The sequence below is a fragment of the Vespa crabro genome, chromosome 2 (genome assembly GCF_910589235.1).
Source record: "Vespa crabro chromosome 2, iyVesCrab1.2, whole genome shotgun sequence".
Lineage (NCBI taxonomy): Eukaryota > Metazoa > Arthropoda > Insecta > Hymenoptera > Vespidae > Vespa > Vespa crabro.
The window spans coordinates 14,597,345-14,615,713 of NC_060956.1; the positions used below are offsets into that span (position 1 = coordinate 14,597,345).

Below are 18,369 nucleotides of genomic sequence, written 5' to 3' on the forward strand. Positions count from 1 at the left end.
ATATTTATATATATATATTTTTTTTTCTTTTTTTTTCTTTTCAATTTCTTTTTCATTTTTTTTTTTGGTTGAAATCTACAGAAACAGAGACGGCGAGTTTGTCCAGCAAGTTCACCTTGAAAAGAACTGCGCCTTAATGGGTCAGCAAAATAAATACACGTTCTCTGTTTTCCTTCTATGGTCGAATTGAATGATCCCGGAACAGATACTCTCACCTGTACGTTCAATAATTCAATAATTTTTTTTTTATTCTTTTCTGTATCGGTAAGGTGACTGACTCGTTACAAGAAATTAAAAAATAAAAAAAGAAAGAAAAAATATAATTACCAGATCTATTATTCTCACAAATCTTACAACTGTGTAATATGAATATGATTTATTTGTTATGAATTTGATTTATTTTATCATTATATCTAAAGAACATTTATTTTAAATATAAACAAAAAAAAATTGAGATCGTCCATATTTTTACTTTCTTTATTGCGTTTTCCTCTCTTCTTCTTTTTTTCTTATATATTCGAAACGATTTTTCTTTTATTCTTTTTTTTTTCTTTTTTCTTTTTTATTTATGAGATTATTGCAACAATTTAATTGATGACATTGAGGTACACTTGTCAGATTTAATTAGTTAGAAATTTATTTTAAATACAAAAAAGAATGATATTAATCTTACAAAAAAAAAAAAGAATATTAATAATTTTTAAATTATAAATAATAATGAAAATAATACTTTCAAATGTCGAGAAAATAGATTTTTTATAACAATTTAGAAATTATAACGAATAGAAATATAATCGAATATCGATGATCTTATTTGACATTGTCAACACGTGTTCGTGGTTTCTCGTGCGGTTTCATTACTCTTGTATGTGCGAATGAAAAATACAAATGAATATTTTTGATATCGTTTTCACGGTCTGCGAGGTTACTATAAATCCATCTATATTAATGCACATAAAAAAAAGAAAAAACAAAAAAATTTATTTATTTACAACATGGTTTGAAGTATTATTGTAATATTCGTAGATATTAATTCTATTCGTGTGATTGCAAAATTACGTATAATAATTTTATTAATGTTTAGAATAAAAAATAATTTATTTTATGAAAAAATTATAGCTATCATTCCTGTTTTAAAATTTATTAAGGATCCAGTATAATATTTGCTTTTTCTTTTTCTGAGAATTTTTAAAGAAATATAAAATTATCACACATTAAAGAGTTAACAAGCGCAAAAAAAGATAAGACAAAAAAGAATGAAAAATTCGAGGACCATAATGGTCCATTCTAAATGGCAAGAATGCATAAAATAAACGAAACTTCCACGTGGATTGAGGATCGTGCTTATCTCAATGCGTAAAAGAAGAGAAAGCCATTTCTCCTTAACGAAATATGAACGTAAAAAATTAAATGTTTACTTGTATATACATATCTGTATATATATATATATATATATATATATATATATATATACATATAAATATTACATAGATACAATACATATATATCAAATGATGTTCAATGTTATAACATTGGAACTATTAAACTCATCAAAAAGATGAATGACAGAATCACTTTTTTTACAATTATTAAAATAATTTTAATTATCACAAAAACGTCAAAAAACTCTATTTTTCTTTATTCGTTATTGTACAATTAAATATATTTAAAAAAAAAAACAAATAACGAATAAAGGAAAAATAAAAAAAGTTTTATACAATATATCTATATTGATATATCTTTTATACAATGTATACTATGAATAATATTATAAAATTATTTTATTATTTATTTTATTTTATTTAAATTATTACAAATTGTTTGATTGACGTTAAATATTATATATAATATGTTTATAAGTAATATTATAAAAAATTATTTTATTTTGTTTTATTTTATTTGATTTTAGATTATTATAAATATTTATATAGAAATGTTTGTAGAGAATATTCCACGTATATATTATAAAAAAAAATTAATCAATAATTGTACTTTTAATTATTTGATTTTTAAAGAAAAAATGTTTAGGAAACTATTTTTCCTCTATCCCTTATGATGGTACACTTTAGAAAAACAAAATTAATAATTTGTTTTATATAAAAGTTACGTAAGTAAATTAAAACAAATTTATGTCAGTATTTCAGGATTTTTCTAATTATTACTTTCAATGTTTCTCTTTCCTTTTCTTTTTTTTTTTTTTGGTGTTTTACAATTTCTAGCAATCGTACGAAGTTAAACGTACTAAATCTTGGAAATAAGTGGGTCGGAGAAGGCGCGCAAGATGTCTGAGTTGGTGTGCAAGATGCCGCAAGGTGTTGGGAATCAAAGGGAAAAGAGAAAGAAGAAAAGTGAGTCAGTCGCGTGATTCTCGAGTCTCTCCATATTTTCCGAGAGCGTCCCACTGCTCTTGTACCTCGGAAAGGCCGGTATGTTCAATTGAATGATAGCAATGACTTTATTGCACGTAGTCAACTCTATTACACCGACCTTTTATTCTCTCGAACGTCCTCGAAGCTCTCAAGCGTTATTCGTTATGAAAAAATAAAAAAGAAAGAAAGAACGAAAGAAAGAAAAAAAGAAAGAAAAAAGTAACAACGAGCGATTATCTACTCTTGCTAGATAACAGAGATTTATAGCGAATAAATACAACAATAAAAAGAAAAAGAAAATAATAATAAGAAAAATGTTTTTGTACGTTATTTAAAAATTTATACCTTTTTATAGACTGCAATAAAAAATTCGAAATTTTTTAATATACAAACATATAGAAATAATATATAAATATAAATATAAATACACACACACACACGCGCGCGCGCACGCACGCACACACAAACATACATATATATATATACACAAAAATTAATTAATATTATTATTGTAAAATACATTAAATTTTTTTATAATAATATTATTTTTGTAATAGTATATTTACAAAGTAACAAAATATCTAAAATATATTTTATATAATAATTGACATTAAAACTGTCAAATTCGATAAAGTTACAATAATTCTAATTTTAAGTGTTTTGTTTTATTATTAAAATCATAATTACCATAAAAATGTTTATTTCAAGCAAAGTAAAATGTGTGATAAAAATATATCGTTAATATTAATATTTGAAACAAAAATAATATATTATTGCAACAGGAACTAATAAGTTTCTTAGAAATTTCTTCTTTAGTTTAGATAGTTTTATTTATGATAAAAAAAAAACAAATATATTTTTATATTTTGTAAATCTGTCTTGATAATCCTCTTTTAAATATCCTCAATATCAGCAACATCTATTTATTCAAAATTAATTATTTTAATATTAAAAATCATGTGCAGTAGTCGTATTTTACGATACACGGTGACACATAACAGTGATTTTATAGCTTCTTAAACGGGTTATTGTGATTTTTATGATATTTATTGAAATATATATATATATATATATATATATATATATATATATATATATATATATATATATATATATACAGTATCTCATTTGAAGATTCATGCATAAATTATTTTCCAAACTACAGTTCGTGTCAAAAAAATATTTCAAATAGAACTTACCCTGTTTCGAGGTGGAGTCTTATAGTTGTCACAAATCTTCTCTATGTAGACCTGCTTCCGGGATTTCAAGGTGACCTTTGTTTTATTATACGGAACTTAAATTATCTTAAAAGATCAAAGTGTTATGGCCAATAAATAAAATGAAAGATAAAGTTACTTAAATAAAAATATACCCAAATATAAACAGTTCCATATAAAACAACAAACGTTAGTTTGAAATCTCAGGAAAAGGAAAATCAAGAAAATTTGTGATCATCATAAAATGTCCCTTTACTACCTTCCTCGAAATAGATTAAGATTTCTTTGAAAAATTTAATAAATTTATATTGAAATCTATTAAAATTTATATTTGTTTTAAGATTATTTATATATATATATATATATATATATATATATATACATATATATATATATGTATTTTACATATAATTAATATTTTATCTTATTAAAAATTAATTTTTCATTTTTTTTATATTATTTTATATACTTTATACAACACATCTCTTTCAACATATCTATTAAAATATTCTGTTTGTACGGTCTATAAAGTTATTAGATTTTTAATGATATGCGCGTACACCACTCTTGTATCCATTATAACTTTTCACGAGATTTTATAATATGGAGAATAAATATGGACGAAGATCCATCGACGAGTAATAAAAAAATCACAAGAGTATTTAATCGACGAGAGAATTCAAATAAATCTACGACTTTGCGTATCACGACGTAAAAGCGCATAAAATTTAATCCTTCGACCGTTGTTTACGCCGGTCTTTCGAAATTGCAGAAAATCTTTCGACTCTTATCATTATCATACTGAATAAAATGAGAATATACACTGATGTGATGCTAGTATTAAAATTGAAATGAAAGTACATATAGAGAAAATATATATATATATATATAATTATAAGTTGATAAAAACATTATTATTTTTTCATAAAATATTATTAAAAAAAAATAATTAGTAATAATCATTTCATATACATATATTAATAACAATTGTAATAATAATAAAATATTATAAATATGTATATGTATACATAATAAAATATTAATCTTCTCATCGACTATGATTCATTATTTTCTTTTTCTTCTCTTAAACAATATTTTAAAACCTAAGTTTTAAAAAATATTGATGAGATAATTATCGTTGTTCGAATGTCGAAATCAGAAATACGAAGGCCGAATTGAAAAAAAAAGAAATACTTGAAAATATTGACACACTGTGTCAGCGACATCGTTGAGAGAGACGTTGCGTGTTAGCGCGTTAGCTACTCGGAGAACTGGCCAATCAGCCAAGCATAACTGTCCATAATCCATAAGTACCTATTTACAAATACGTAGAAGAGATAGGTACATTCATATGTATGTACATATGTCTGTATGTACGTATATGTTTTCTACGGCAAAAGTCTCTCGAAAGAAAGAGAGTTTGAAAAAAATGAACAAATTCACAAATATTTATAAATTATTTGTTTATCAAAATTTCTCTTTATCTTATGAACGCTAGTTTAAGATTATTTTATTATGAAAGTAATAGTAAGTCAATAATGTTTGAGGTTTGATTATCCTTTTTTTTTCTTTTTTTTTAATACTTCAAACCTTTTAATCGAAAGAAGTTATATATTTTAAGTATAAAAATGAGTAATAATAATAACAATAATAATTTTTAATTAAATATAAAATACTCAGTATAGCTTAATCATATTAAAACACACCTGATTCTTCACGTAGGAGATTGCTAATCGTTAAAAAAATCTCCCTACATATTTCTTTCTCTTATATATCGCTAACGAGAGAGATAACAAGATAAGGACATAATCGATTGGTCCCAACAGGATCGATCGAATTACATCAAATTACTTCAGTTAGGATACATTCTTACATTCCTACGTATGTACATAGATATACACGTATATATGTACATAGAACATTCCTACGTTCACGTACGACTCTTCAACAGAAGAAAAAAAAACGCATGCAGGAGATTAGAACAGATAGAATAATCGCTAACCTATATAAGTTATATCGATTTGACTATTTTCGTGTTTGCTCGACGACGATTCTTTACCATTTGTTCGATTATATTTCTTATCTAGAATCGATGGACGTTCAAAACGCGTTTTTAACGACTAATTGCAAGTACGACACGAATTGACTATCGGTCTTATCAGGACGATCGAAAATATCCAAATTGTTCTCATATCTTTTATTTGTCGATCTCATATTATTTATTCATTCATTTAAACATTACTGTTTTTAAAACAATATTAATAATTTCTCATAATTAAAAAAGAAATATCGTGCAAGTTAAAAAATAACATTAATTTAATATATCGGTAACTAATTAATTACTTACTAATTAGTGTTTTGAAATGTCAGATCAATTATCGTAATGGAATGGTCGAAGGATAAACAATCTTCAAAAGTCATATTAATGTTTGGACTTTTACACAAGGACGACTATATATATATATACATATATACATACATATATATATATATATATATATATATATATATCTTAATATATATATCTATATATTAAGATTTAGATATAATTAACGTGAAAATATTTCGAAAGTTCCATAGATTCTTGTATTTTAAAGGAAGAAAAGCATGGAATGTAGCCTATTTATTTACTCTGATACGTTTCAAGAACTCGCCTTCTTGTGCTTATCGTCGCTCGATTAAAAATCTTCGGGCACGATAAACTTTCTCTTTCTCATCGTTCGCGCATACGTTATAAATCGATCAGTATTCTTATTTGGACCGACGGAATCTTTACAAAACAAAAAATAAACAAACAAACGAATAAACGACGATTTTGGTATCAGCAGCAACGCCAATACAATCATTGCATGGTCAATAAACAATCTTCTTCATAAAAAACTATATGATAAAGACACTATTTTTGTACAGATTGTGTTCGAAAACGTCGTAGAAAACTTTTTGTTTTTTTTTCAATAATATTCATTAAAACTAAATGATAAACTCATATATACACGGACACGATAAAAGCATATGCATGAAAACACCATTGAAAGGTAATATGTGCGTACACCATTACCTACGTCGAAATTTTTTATTGGACAAAGAGATATGAGTACTTTCGGTACTTTTAATGACTTTATTTCAAGGCGTGGCAAGAAAATTACAAACTAAGCAATCAAGTAAACAAGAGAAAGAAAGAAAGAAAGAAAAGAATAAATAAAAAAAAGAGGAAAGAAAAGAAAAAAAAAACAAAATAGAAAAAATATTTTATGTACGCACCAACTTCGGCATGTTGAACAAAAAATTCCAACATATCTTCGGCCCTTTGTTATTGTTACCGTCTTTTCTCAATCAACCGCGAAACCTTCGCGGTTCTTCCTCCTTGTTCTCTTCGACGACAAATAGCTTGTTCGTTTTGATCCTGGAGTGCGCGCGCGCGCGCGCCGAATAAAACTCTCATAAAAAGTAATAAAAGGCGAATCGCGTCCTCGTTGACGTCTTTTTGTGATTATACATATGATTATCGAATTTCTTTTCGATAATCTTGACAATCATGGAAAGTCTTCCGAAAGTCGGAAGTCTTAGAAAGAAAGAGAGAGAAAAATTAAGATAGAGAAAAGTAATTTGTCGATAAAAAGACAACAAATGACGCAATCGACGAATACGGAGAAAGCTAAAGAAAAAAAAAAGAAAGAAAAGTATAGAAAAATTTGTCAACGGCAAATATCGTTCAAAGTTTTACTATTTTTTCGTATTTGTTATTCTTCTCTCTGTCTTCTTTTTATTTATTTAAAATTCGATCTTGCGTTCGATCTTTCTTTTACTTCATCCTAAAAATGAAGATGAAAGACGAAAAAAAATCGATAATAATAAACACTTGGTAGTAAGAAACGACGATGACAACACACCTTCTCTCACGGGTTTCGCGTTTAAACTGAAACTGATTCTGTGGAACTGTGCGCAGCTTCGTCTGGGCCCGCGAAAGTTAGCTGCGCATGCGCGTCTACTCGACTCGACATCGCCACTCTCGAGAAAGTATCTTCCACCGTTCACTCCCCTCACCCCTTCCTAACCCGTCATTCGCTTTTTCTCCTTACATCGCTAAACGCCAAACTTATTTCTTCTTCTATGTTCATCATTTTCCAAGTTACTTTTTTTCACGAGAAAGAGATAATTGAGAGAACAAGACATGAATGGAAGCGTCATTAAAGGGTTACTGACGTTAATTAATATCAATTTATATGCGTCAGTCGCGGTGCAATCCGTTGATTCGTGCCATCCTCACAAATTCCATCGGTCTTTATAATTTCATTAAAAATTCTTAAGATAGATATTTTTTTTCTCTTATAACATTAACTACGTTTTTCCTCTCTTATCTTTCTTTCTTTCTTTCTTTTTTCCTTTTTTTTTCTTTCTTTATTTCTGTTCCTTTTTTTTTTTGATAATAAAATAAATAATAAGTTAATGAAATTTGAAAAAGCTTAGATATATAAAATTTTTTTTTAAACTTCTTCTATTAAATGGAACAAGTTAATTTCGTTTTATTGGACTATCGTGAATTATTCTATAGTAATAAAATATAGATTACGAGAGATAAAATAGGATTTATCTGAAATTGATCGAATACTTTCAACGTACATACATGGTGAACCAACATTACATCAGACAAAGTTGGAACAACAAAGACCACGTGCCGCATAAATATTTAAGCGAGTATGTGAGTGTGAATCAATTGCGAGATGAGTACGATCAAGTTTGGTTAAGATCATCGTTGATCCGGGATCCCTTTTACGGTTTAACTCGTTCTCTGAACAAACGATCATCAAATCTTATATGTAAAATTACATAGTGATTACTAATTTATATATAAATTATAAATATAAATATATATATATATGTATTATAAATGAATAATAAGTATGTTTCTTTATATAATATAAAGTTTTTTTAATTAACATTATTTTTTAAAGTAAAAATCCGATACAGAATAATTATATAACGAATAATAAAAGAATTAATTGTTTATTATTGACAATAGTTTTGTCCTATTTAATTAATTTATTTATATTTTTTCTTTTATTACTTTGTAAGATAATTCTTGAAAAATATTCAGAATCCTCTATCAACCAATCACCAGTATTCTTCCGATAATATTTGATATCCAAACATATGTGTGTATGTGTGTGTATATGTATGTACATATATATATATATATATATATATATACGTATATCTATCGATTAAAAGCGAAATCTTTCCTTAGCGACAAATTTAATTAGTTGACAAATTATCAAAAATTTAGAGGACGTGATAAGCTCGTCCACGTGATCGCAACTCGCGAAAATAATTCTTTTTCTTTTCTTTTTTTTTCTTTTTCTGTTTCATACGGAAATCGTCGAAGATTGGATCGACACGGATCGTCGATCATGTTCGAACTTCCTGGGTCATTTAACATTTTTTCTCTTTCCTTTTTTCCATTGGTCATTACAGAAAAGTATAGGTATTAGTGGTACGATTTCCAAATTGAGTTCATTATTGAGAATAATCGTTAAAAATTATGTTTGAAATCAAATGTTGTTAATGTTTAAAACGAAATCGAAAACGTTAAGGGAGTACTACTTGAATGACTCCAACCAATATATACAGCATATAAATTATATTATACTTGTTTACGTGAAGGTTGCGTAAATATGCGTGTATTGGTACATCTACACCTACATATATGCATACATACAAGAATTCGAAGTTGACGATTCTACGTGTCGAGGAAAGATATGTACGATATCTATTACATGACGTCACGATATCAATAAATCGTCATTAAGCAAAAGATCGATCGCGGGTGGCGATCATTTGACGATAGATAAATACTCATACATTTGTTCTTACTTAGTCAGTTATTTTTTTTTCTCTTTTTGCTTTTATCTTTCTTCTTATCTTTTTTTTATTTTTTTATTTTTTTATTTTTTTATTTTTTTATTTTTTTATTCTCAAAGAAAAATAATTATTAATAACTTTACGATAACGCGAATCGTTTACAATTTTCTTCGAGAATGTTCGATTCTCAACCTTCCTCACCCGTTCACCATCTTTTAACTCGCTCTCGAATACATTCTCGTGTCGTTGCTCGAAGAAGGTTGCTGAAAAACGTACGCTAAATACGTTTCTCTTTTACACGCGAGACCTTCCTGAATGAACGATCAAATTATACATCTATATGTATTGAAGATATTTTTCTTTTTTTCTTTTTTTATTATATATATGCATATATTTTAATTAATTATTAACGTACTCGTACAATAGTCAATTTTCTGACATGTTCTATCTCTTTTTGTATTGAACCTTGTTATTAAGAAAGATTTTTGGAGTGGGCGGATATTCCCGAGACTAATCGTCTCCAATTGTGAGCCATTATTTATCGCACGTGCTAAATACCAATTTAAAAAAAAAATTAATAATTAAGCAAAAGGTAAAAGAAAAAAACGATTTTATTTTTAAAAAATAAAAATAAAGATACACACACATGCGTTACCGATGTAATTAATTTGTTTGATCAATTCTCTTATCGTTCGGTGATTAAATTTTTTTCTCGATTTTTTCTATTCTTCTCTTTTCTCGATTTTTATCATGAAATTGTAAATGTTTGAAAATTAGGAATGTGTGCAATAGAGAAATAGTCGTAGAATCGCGTGTATGTCTTGTAATTAGCACAAAGTGTTATTCACCGTTCGTGGTTACGATCAGGATGAAAGAATGTAACTTCGCCCACATCGAATGAAGATCGTTGATGATCATTTTTGAACCCCCTTAACCTTGCGCGCTCGCGTGCAAATTGACGATATCATCATAAATACGATCTCAAGAACACGTACTCGTTTACAAGAGAGAGAGAGAGAGAGAGAGAGAGAGAGAGAGAGAGAGAGAGAGAGAGAGAGAGAGAGAGAGAGAGAGAGAGAGAGAGATAAAGAGAGAGAGAGAGGGAGGGAGAGAGCACATTTCTATATATATTTTAATAAATTTTCATTTTGTAAAATTTGTTAATAAAATTTTAAAAGCCAAATGACGTTAAATGAAAGTGATAGATTAAATAAAATCGTAGAAATTTAAAACGGATTGTTTGTTTTTTGCAAATTTTAAACAGACGATAAATATGGATAGATAGACGTATAAATAAAATGTAGGAAGCAATGTACTATAGAGATGGCATATTTGAATATTAATTGCTACGAGTCGAGATGCACATATAAACAATATTTATTCGTTTTACAAATTGAAATTGTTTGTTATAATTTTCGAAGAGGTCTTATAATTCATCATGATAAGTACGTAAAAAATTAAAGATTTGATATTTGTAATTTTAAAAAATTTTAATACTACTTATATTGGTTATATAACTTTTATATTGGTTATTTAATAAAAAATATTAGACAAATTGATTTGAGAAAAATTGAGACTTATTAGAAACCTAACGGAAGTGATTGATTTAAAATCAATGATTTTAAGCTGATATTGATATTATCGATTGAAAATAATATGTTCAGACAATGATCGATAATATAGGGAAAGAACCAGACGATTATACTTATCTTTGAAGGTACCAATGAGGTCGGTCACTGTTAGTACGACGAAAAGTGTGTATATACGTCGTACCGTTTCATTTCTCGAATGTCTCGCATCCGGACGCGACTCGCGTATTTCATGATCATCGTATCGTCGAACGATCCATGCGCTTGCTTACGTGAGCTCCTCGCGTGCTCGCACATTTCACATATTTTAGTTAGCTAGCCGAAAGAGGTGCGGTCTCTATTGCGAATGCAAAATGCATAAAGGTGAGGTCTCTGAACGCGATACGATTTCGGCTATGCAGCTTTACGTCATCGCCATCTTTTTCCATCTATCTAACGTAACAATTAATATTTTCATCATTTTCCTATTAGAAATATTTAGATAAAGTTAATTATACCGATTTGTATAAATTTGAGTGTTTCAGCCTTTGATAAATAATTTTTTATTAATTTGCTTTTTCCTTTTCTAAAAATGTTTAACAAGATATTATGCTATATCCTAATTATTAAGTAAATATAACAAAGGAAATAATAGCAAAGTTACATTATCAACATATTCTTTTTTTGTATAGACTACATTAAATATTAAATCGTAATTCATCAATTATATGCATTTAAGAATTGCTCAAATCTTTCTATTATATGTTTTCTTTTTTTTTGAAATTTTTAAGAATATATTATATATTATAAAAGCTATTAAGTTGATATAACAATAAGAAGAAAAATAATAGAAAAATTACAGCATCATAGCATTTCTTATAAAATATATATATTATATATTATTTTGTAATTTAACAAGTATTTAAATTTAAAGATTTGATAAAAATATTAAATAACAATTAACGAATATAGTTAGATGTAACCTGAGACTCAATTTAGAGAAAAATTTAGATAATTCTAAATTTGGGATTCAAATAAAAATGGAAAATTTTCAGTTTCATATGAAATATGATTAACGATAATGATTGAATTTTAGAGTAATCAATTTAATAGCTTTTTAACTATCTCTTCTTATTATTATTCTATTTGATAGGATATATCCATTGGGGTCGTTAAATTACAAATTACAAATATCAAGAATCTTTTAATTGCTTGTACTCACTGATTTTGTTCTTCGTATACATGATGCCGCATGTGACACGAATTCCTAACATTTGCCACATAATCTTTATAATAATTAAAGTCTCCTCTTCTTTCTTCTTTTAATTGTATAATCGTACTTAACGCAATTTCAATCGACGAGGACCGTCATTCCATAGTGAAACTTTTTAATCGCAGTATCATAGTAAAGTTGCCGTTAGTCTATACAAGTGATTCTCAACCTTTTATGCTTCACGTACTTCCTAGAAATGTGTATCTAACTCTAGCATGCATATCATTTAAATATATTAAACTATAATTATAGTATAACAATGAGAATAAAATAAAAAATATATATATATATATACTGACATAAACAATTCAACGAATCTTATAAAATTATAAACATTTTGCAGTATAATCAGTCAAATGGTTAAATGTCAGTGTCAATACGTAACTTAAAAAATTACTGCGTATGCGATTCTTGCACCATGCGTGCATTTGAGAATCCCTAGACTATACGTTTAGTCTGTAATAACAAAATGCGAAGGCGTACTAGCGTAACAGGAAATACGTGTAAATAATTCGAAATTTCTACTATTAATTTCTATGCGTGTCACTTTATGGAATTTCGTATCGTCTAATTCGTATATAGTTGACTTTCAATTGCATTTGTTATTCTATTATCAATTCCTCATTTTTTTTTTTTGTTTATCTACTTATATCGCAAACAAATATATTTATATACGTAAAATCTTCAAATATGTATTGTTATATCAGTTACAATGTAATTGATATTTATCTCGTATAGATACGGAAAAAGAAAAAAAGAAGAAAAAATATCTACGTAGTTATATAATTTTCATTGTATAGAATAAATAACAATACAAAGTAATTGATGTTTATCTTGGATAAATAAAAAAAAAACAAGAAACAAAGAAAAGGAAAGGAAAAAGAAGATAAAGAAAAAAGGTTTTATATCGTTCTCGCAAGAATTGGATTTATCGTTAGACGAGGTATTTTCCTAATTTATCATTTAGCCTAAGATAATCTTCGGACTCGATTAGTGCGACTGATCGTTACCGTTATCGTAAACGAGTAAATGATAACGCGTTAACTCGGTGAAAGTAACAAGAGCGAGAGTCAAATATGTTAACGTTTAGTATTTAGATCTTTGTATGTATATGAATACATATTTTTCTGTTTATAGAAGCTATCGATAAAAGTTTATTGCTTAACCGAAATAATACGATGGACTATCGTCAAGTCATTTTCACTTATTTATTTCTCCATTCTCTTTGTTATTTTAAACCATCGGCCTCTGTGAATAAAATTAACGATAACCGGATTCGAAGTTGAGATATGTTTCCTCATATTGTATTAATGTAATCTTTTAACGTCTTATTTATCTTCTTTCTTTTCTATGTATCTCAATTCTGTTTATTTCTAATCCGAAATAATCTATTCTTTTTTTTTTTATTCACATTCCAGCCTATCCAGTAAAAATAGAAATGTATCGATTAATAAGATAAGAGAGATATGAAAGAAAGCTCGATTAAGTTGAGCTCGTGCAAAGACTTCGGATAATTCATGATTGGACCATTAGATTCAATTAGAAGTCTCCTCGCGTGTTTGTCACGTTCTTCCTCGTGACTATGTTCAAAGTGGCTTTCATATGAGAAAGAGGTGCTCGCTCGAGAGTAAATTACATGCGTATATATATATATATATATATATATATATATATATATATATATATACACATATATATATATTTATATGTATGTACATATGTATATACATATGTATATATATACGTACTATGTACTTACAATACTATGTATGATGCCACGTCATTTTAATGTCATTCGCGTTATGTTATGTGACAATTGTAGGACATTCCTCTAGATTCATGATATTTTTATTATTTAACTGTTTCTTTATTTTTTCTTTTTTTCTTTTTGTTTTTTATATATATATATGTACGTACATACGCGAGACAATATGACACGATGTCATGTCATTTTAATAACATTCATCTTATGTTATGCGACAATTTTAGGACATTCCTTGAGATACATAAATATTTTTATTATTTAAATATTTTTTTTTTATTATTTTTTATATTTTGAATAACAAGATAGGAAAGTGAGAAGTTGGTGTGGAAAAAAAAAAAGAAAAAAGAAAGAAAAGTACTAAAGAAGATTCTTCATCTTTATCAAAGGAAATAAGTCGTAATTTACATGTAAAGGCTAATGGACATTGCGTGGAGTCGTCGTCGTCATCGTAGAGGGTAGGCGGAAGAAGGAAGAGAGCAATCGCTTCGTTCGAAAGGCATAGCCAGCCTGGATCGTCTTTAGGTACGATCGGAATAACAATTAGATACCTATATCCATCCCATTGCAGTGCGAGAAAACTTCGTCATGAATCTCGTCTATTATTCTTTGAACGTTCATCGGTTTAACCTTAGATACCCGTGACATGCGTTCGCCATTTTTCTTTTTTTCTTGTCTCATATACGCATATATATATATATATATATATATATATATATATATATATATATGCTGTACAGAATGGACCAAAAGTTCTTAGATCGTTTTAAAAATCAATTACTTTTGTTCGAAACTATTCAAACTTTTTTCAATTAGCTTTATAGGTTTATAATTTAAAAATGAAATCCAAAAATTTTCGAAAGAGAATAATTGATTTGTAAGAACTTCGATTAAGAACTTTTGACCATCTCTTTATTATGAACATACGCATCCACATATGTACACGTATGTTCTTTCTACATGATTTGCTTTTAAACTTTATAAATTTTATTGCCTTTTTATAATTCTTATATAAGAATAAATGAAGAAAGATGATCTTGAAAAAGATTATCGAATTAGAAAAAGAAAAATCCAATTTTATTCTTGATTATACGAAACAATGATTTTTGAAAAATAAATAAATTAAATCTTTCAGCGTGAGAATGAACAAACAGTTTTCTTAAGATTCGTGGTATGCACAAACACTAATACATAGATATTATACATATAGTACGTATGTCTATCTTTAAATTCTATATGTGCCTTGAGATACTTGTACTTGAGCGAATAAATCACGTTTGTTCTCGCGATAATGACGAGTCCAAGAAAGTCCCGAGTAACTTCTTATTTTTATTTTTATTCGACCTTGAGAACGTTCAATCTGATCGGAGGAAAGAGGACATCTTATATTTTTTTTCACATCTCTTTGCTTACAATGTGTGTGTGTGTGTACGCGCGCATATATATATATGCGTACATTAATTCTAAAGACAATAATGTAATTCTTGATTGAGATTACTCTAGCCTATTTTTTTTTAATAAGAATAAGTCCGATTCAAATTTTTCTCAAGATTTCTTTTTCTATCTTTCTGAATCATTTTACTCTCGATCATTGCTCTTAGAATTATATATGTCGAATAATGATCTTTTCAGATATCTACACTTTCGTAAAAACTTGTAAATTATGTAGAAAATTCCTATTTCTTATTTTACGATATTTGTTATTTTTATTTTATTATTAGAAATTAGATATGTATTAGAAATTGATAAATGTAAACGTTCGAATTCGTTCGTTCTTTCTTCTCCCTTTTAGTATATTTTTTTTTTTTTTATTTACTCGAAAGAAGTATCAAATGATAAAAAATGTACACATATGTATATACATTGTATACTCTTAATATGATCATTGTAAGAAATCCTTGACCCATCGCGAGTACTTTATTGATAGCAATAACCATGATTTATCCTTTACAAGTGACACGATCGTTAACAAGATTTGATGTTGTGATATTAAGTTTTCATAAGTGTAATGAAAAGAAAATGTCTGTAAAAAGTTTCTTAATAAGACATAAAATCTCCGATATAAATGATAAGAAGACTAGATACAATTGATTTAATCGTCGATATTTCTAATAATAACTTTAATCTCTTTTTCTTACCTTGGTAATTCCAAGATTAAAGATCAAATTCCGGAAGAATGATTGCATGAATTGAGAAAGGAACTAAGTTTATGGTTTAGTAACTAGATTAAGAATATTAAATTATTTCATTCCACTCGAGTGGTTTGCAAAAGTGATTTACGGAGAAGCTAAGAAGGAGAAAGTTTCAAAGTGTCTCGATCGTCATTGTTTTTAACCGCAAGCAAGCCAATATATATGTATATATATCTAAAATGTGTATATATATATATATATATATATATATATATATATATTCTTTCCTACTATTGGATTACTCAATCGTGATCAATAGATTTTAATCATCTACAACATCATGTAACTTTGAAATCACATATTCATATGTCTATCTTTTTTCAATTTCATTTCGTTTTTTGCCACAAAATGAATAATTCATTTATACTCAATGATTATTACTTATTAAGTATAATTTATACTATATAAATAATGTCAATATAAATATACTATATAAATATAAATTATACTTATATAACACATAGAATAAATATACATATATTCATATAATTCAAATATTAATCTTCGATTATGAATCAAAAATTAATTTTAAGTATATTATACTTACGATTAGTACAGCACGATTATGCTAATATAAATTATATCATTAATTCCGCATAATATAATTTTTTATTTAAAAAAAAAAATGGAGAAAATAGAAAAGAAATTGAAAAAAAAATTGGATTATAAATTATTCATTTAATAATAATGATTATTGTTAATCATCGCTATCATATACATTTCGAAAATGTATCGTTGTATCGAGATATAAAAAAAATTTCTAAAAATAAAAGAAAGTTAATGTCTCACGTAAACTAATTATCTGGTAATTCACCAATAGACTTTGCTTTTTAGCACGCAAACATCCATCTTGGTGCGTTGTGACGCTCCCATTTAATTGACTTCCGACTGGAAAGTAATTTACTTACTTGGATAAACGATAAACATGTGTTGATAAATTTTTCACTAACAAAGTTATTGAGAAAATAAATTGAATGATGAATTGAAGTAAAGAAAGATTAAAAAAAAAATAAAAGGAGAAAGTAAAGCGAGATAAGCAAAAAGAGAGAGAGAGAGATTAAAAACAATAAAAAAAAAAATTAAAACAAAACAAAAGACACTTATTATAAAATTCTCGTAAGAACTTAAAGAAATGTATGCGATGTAACTTATACCGATATACAGGATGTCCGAAAATTATTTCTACATTTCTGTCCGTTATAATAGACAATTAACAACTGTAAAAATTTCTGTGCGTTGTTTACAGAGCTTAGAAATTTAAAGTATTCATTTTTTTTTCTTTTTTTTTTTATTACATCAAGTTTGCCTATACTAAACAGATGGATTGGCCATAAAAATGCATTTCATTGGCCAACATGATCTCCCGACATCACAATCTGTCCTAATTTCTTTAATTTGTGGATTCATCAAAGATCTTGCGTACAATATGCTGATTAGAGAAATTCATGATTTAAAAACAAGAATTACAGCTGCTATTGAAAAAGTTTATGTAGAGTAGCCGTAACGAACATAGAAGAAGATTTGAAGTATCGACTGAATGTTTTTCTAATCGTTAATGCACATATCGAATATTTTTAACATTGTTAATTTGATAAAAGAAACTTTTTTGAAAATAGGAATTCTCAGAATTCTTGTTTTTAATATAATATTATATATTACATTAGAAATTTAATTCAATGATAAAATTGTACGGATAATTTTTGGACACCCTATAGTATTATTACGTAAAAGAAGAATTTACATTTTAATCGATTCCATTATTATTATAGTTCTCTTTGTAGAGAAGCATTGTAACGAACGCAACGAAATAGTGCCGTCGGACAACAAGTTTTTAAACGATTTCGTAAGATGATCGTCACAAAGTTTCGTAAGGAAGACATATTCCTCTGTCGTATGTATATAAATAAATATATAGGTATGTATATAGATAAAACGTACGTACGTAATGCAATGTAAAAACGAACTGAGAAAAATAAACCGATTAAATGTAATTAAATATAATTGGAATTATCGTTAATGTTGTATGAAATATTGTATATATGTATATATTTATGTTTATATTTAATATTATATACAAAAAAACATTCTATATGTCAAGTTGTAGATGCATGAAAAATCGTACAATACAT

General features: G+C 27.0%; 1 protein-coding gene across 4 annotated transcripts in view; it reads right to left on the bottom strand.

Moving 5' to 3' along the window:
* The window catches only part of LOC124421525, a 67,589-nt gene that overhangs the window by 34,210 nt on the left and 15,010 nt on the right, over nucleotides 1–18,369 (bottom strand). The window contains exon 1 of one of the 4 annotated variants that reach the window (XM_046956787.1): nucleotides 6,848–7,489. The exons of 2 other annotated variants lie outside the window; for them this stretch is intronic. In XM_046956787.1, coding sequence (XP_046812743.1) covers nucleotides 6,848–6,881 — 34 coding nt within the window. In that variant the 5' untranslated portion in view covers nucleotides 6,882–7,489. Of the gene's footprint in view, nucleotides 1–6,847; nucleotides 7,490–18,369 lie in introns of those variants that run through there. One more of the 4 variants, XM_046956786.1, reaches the window with a different exon arrangement.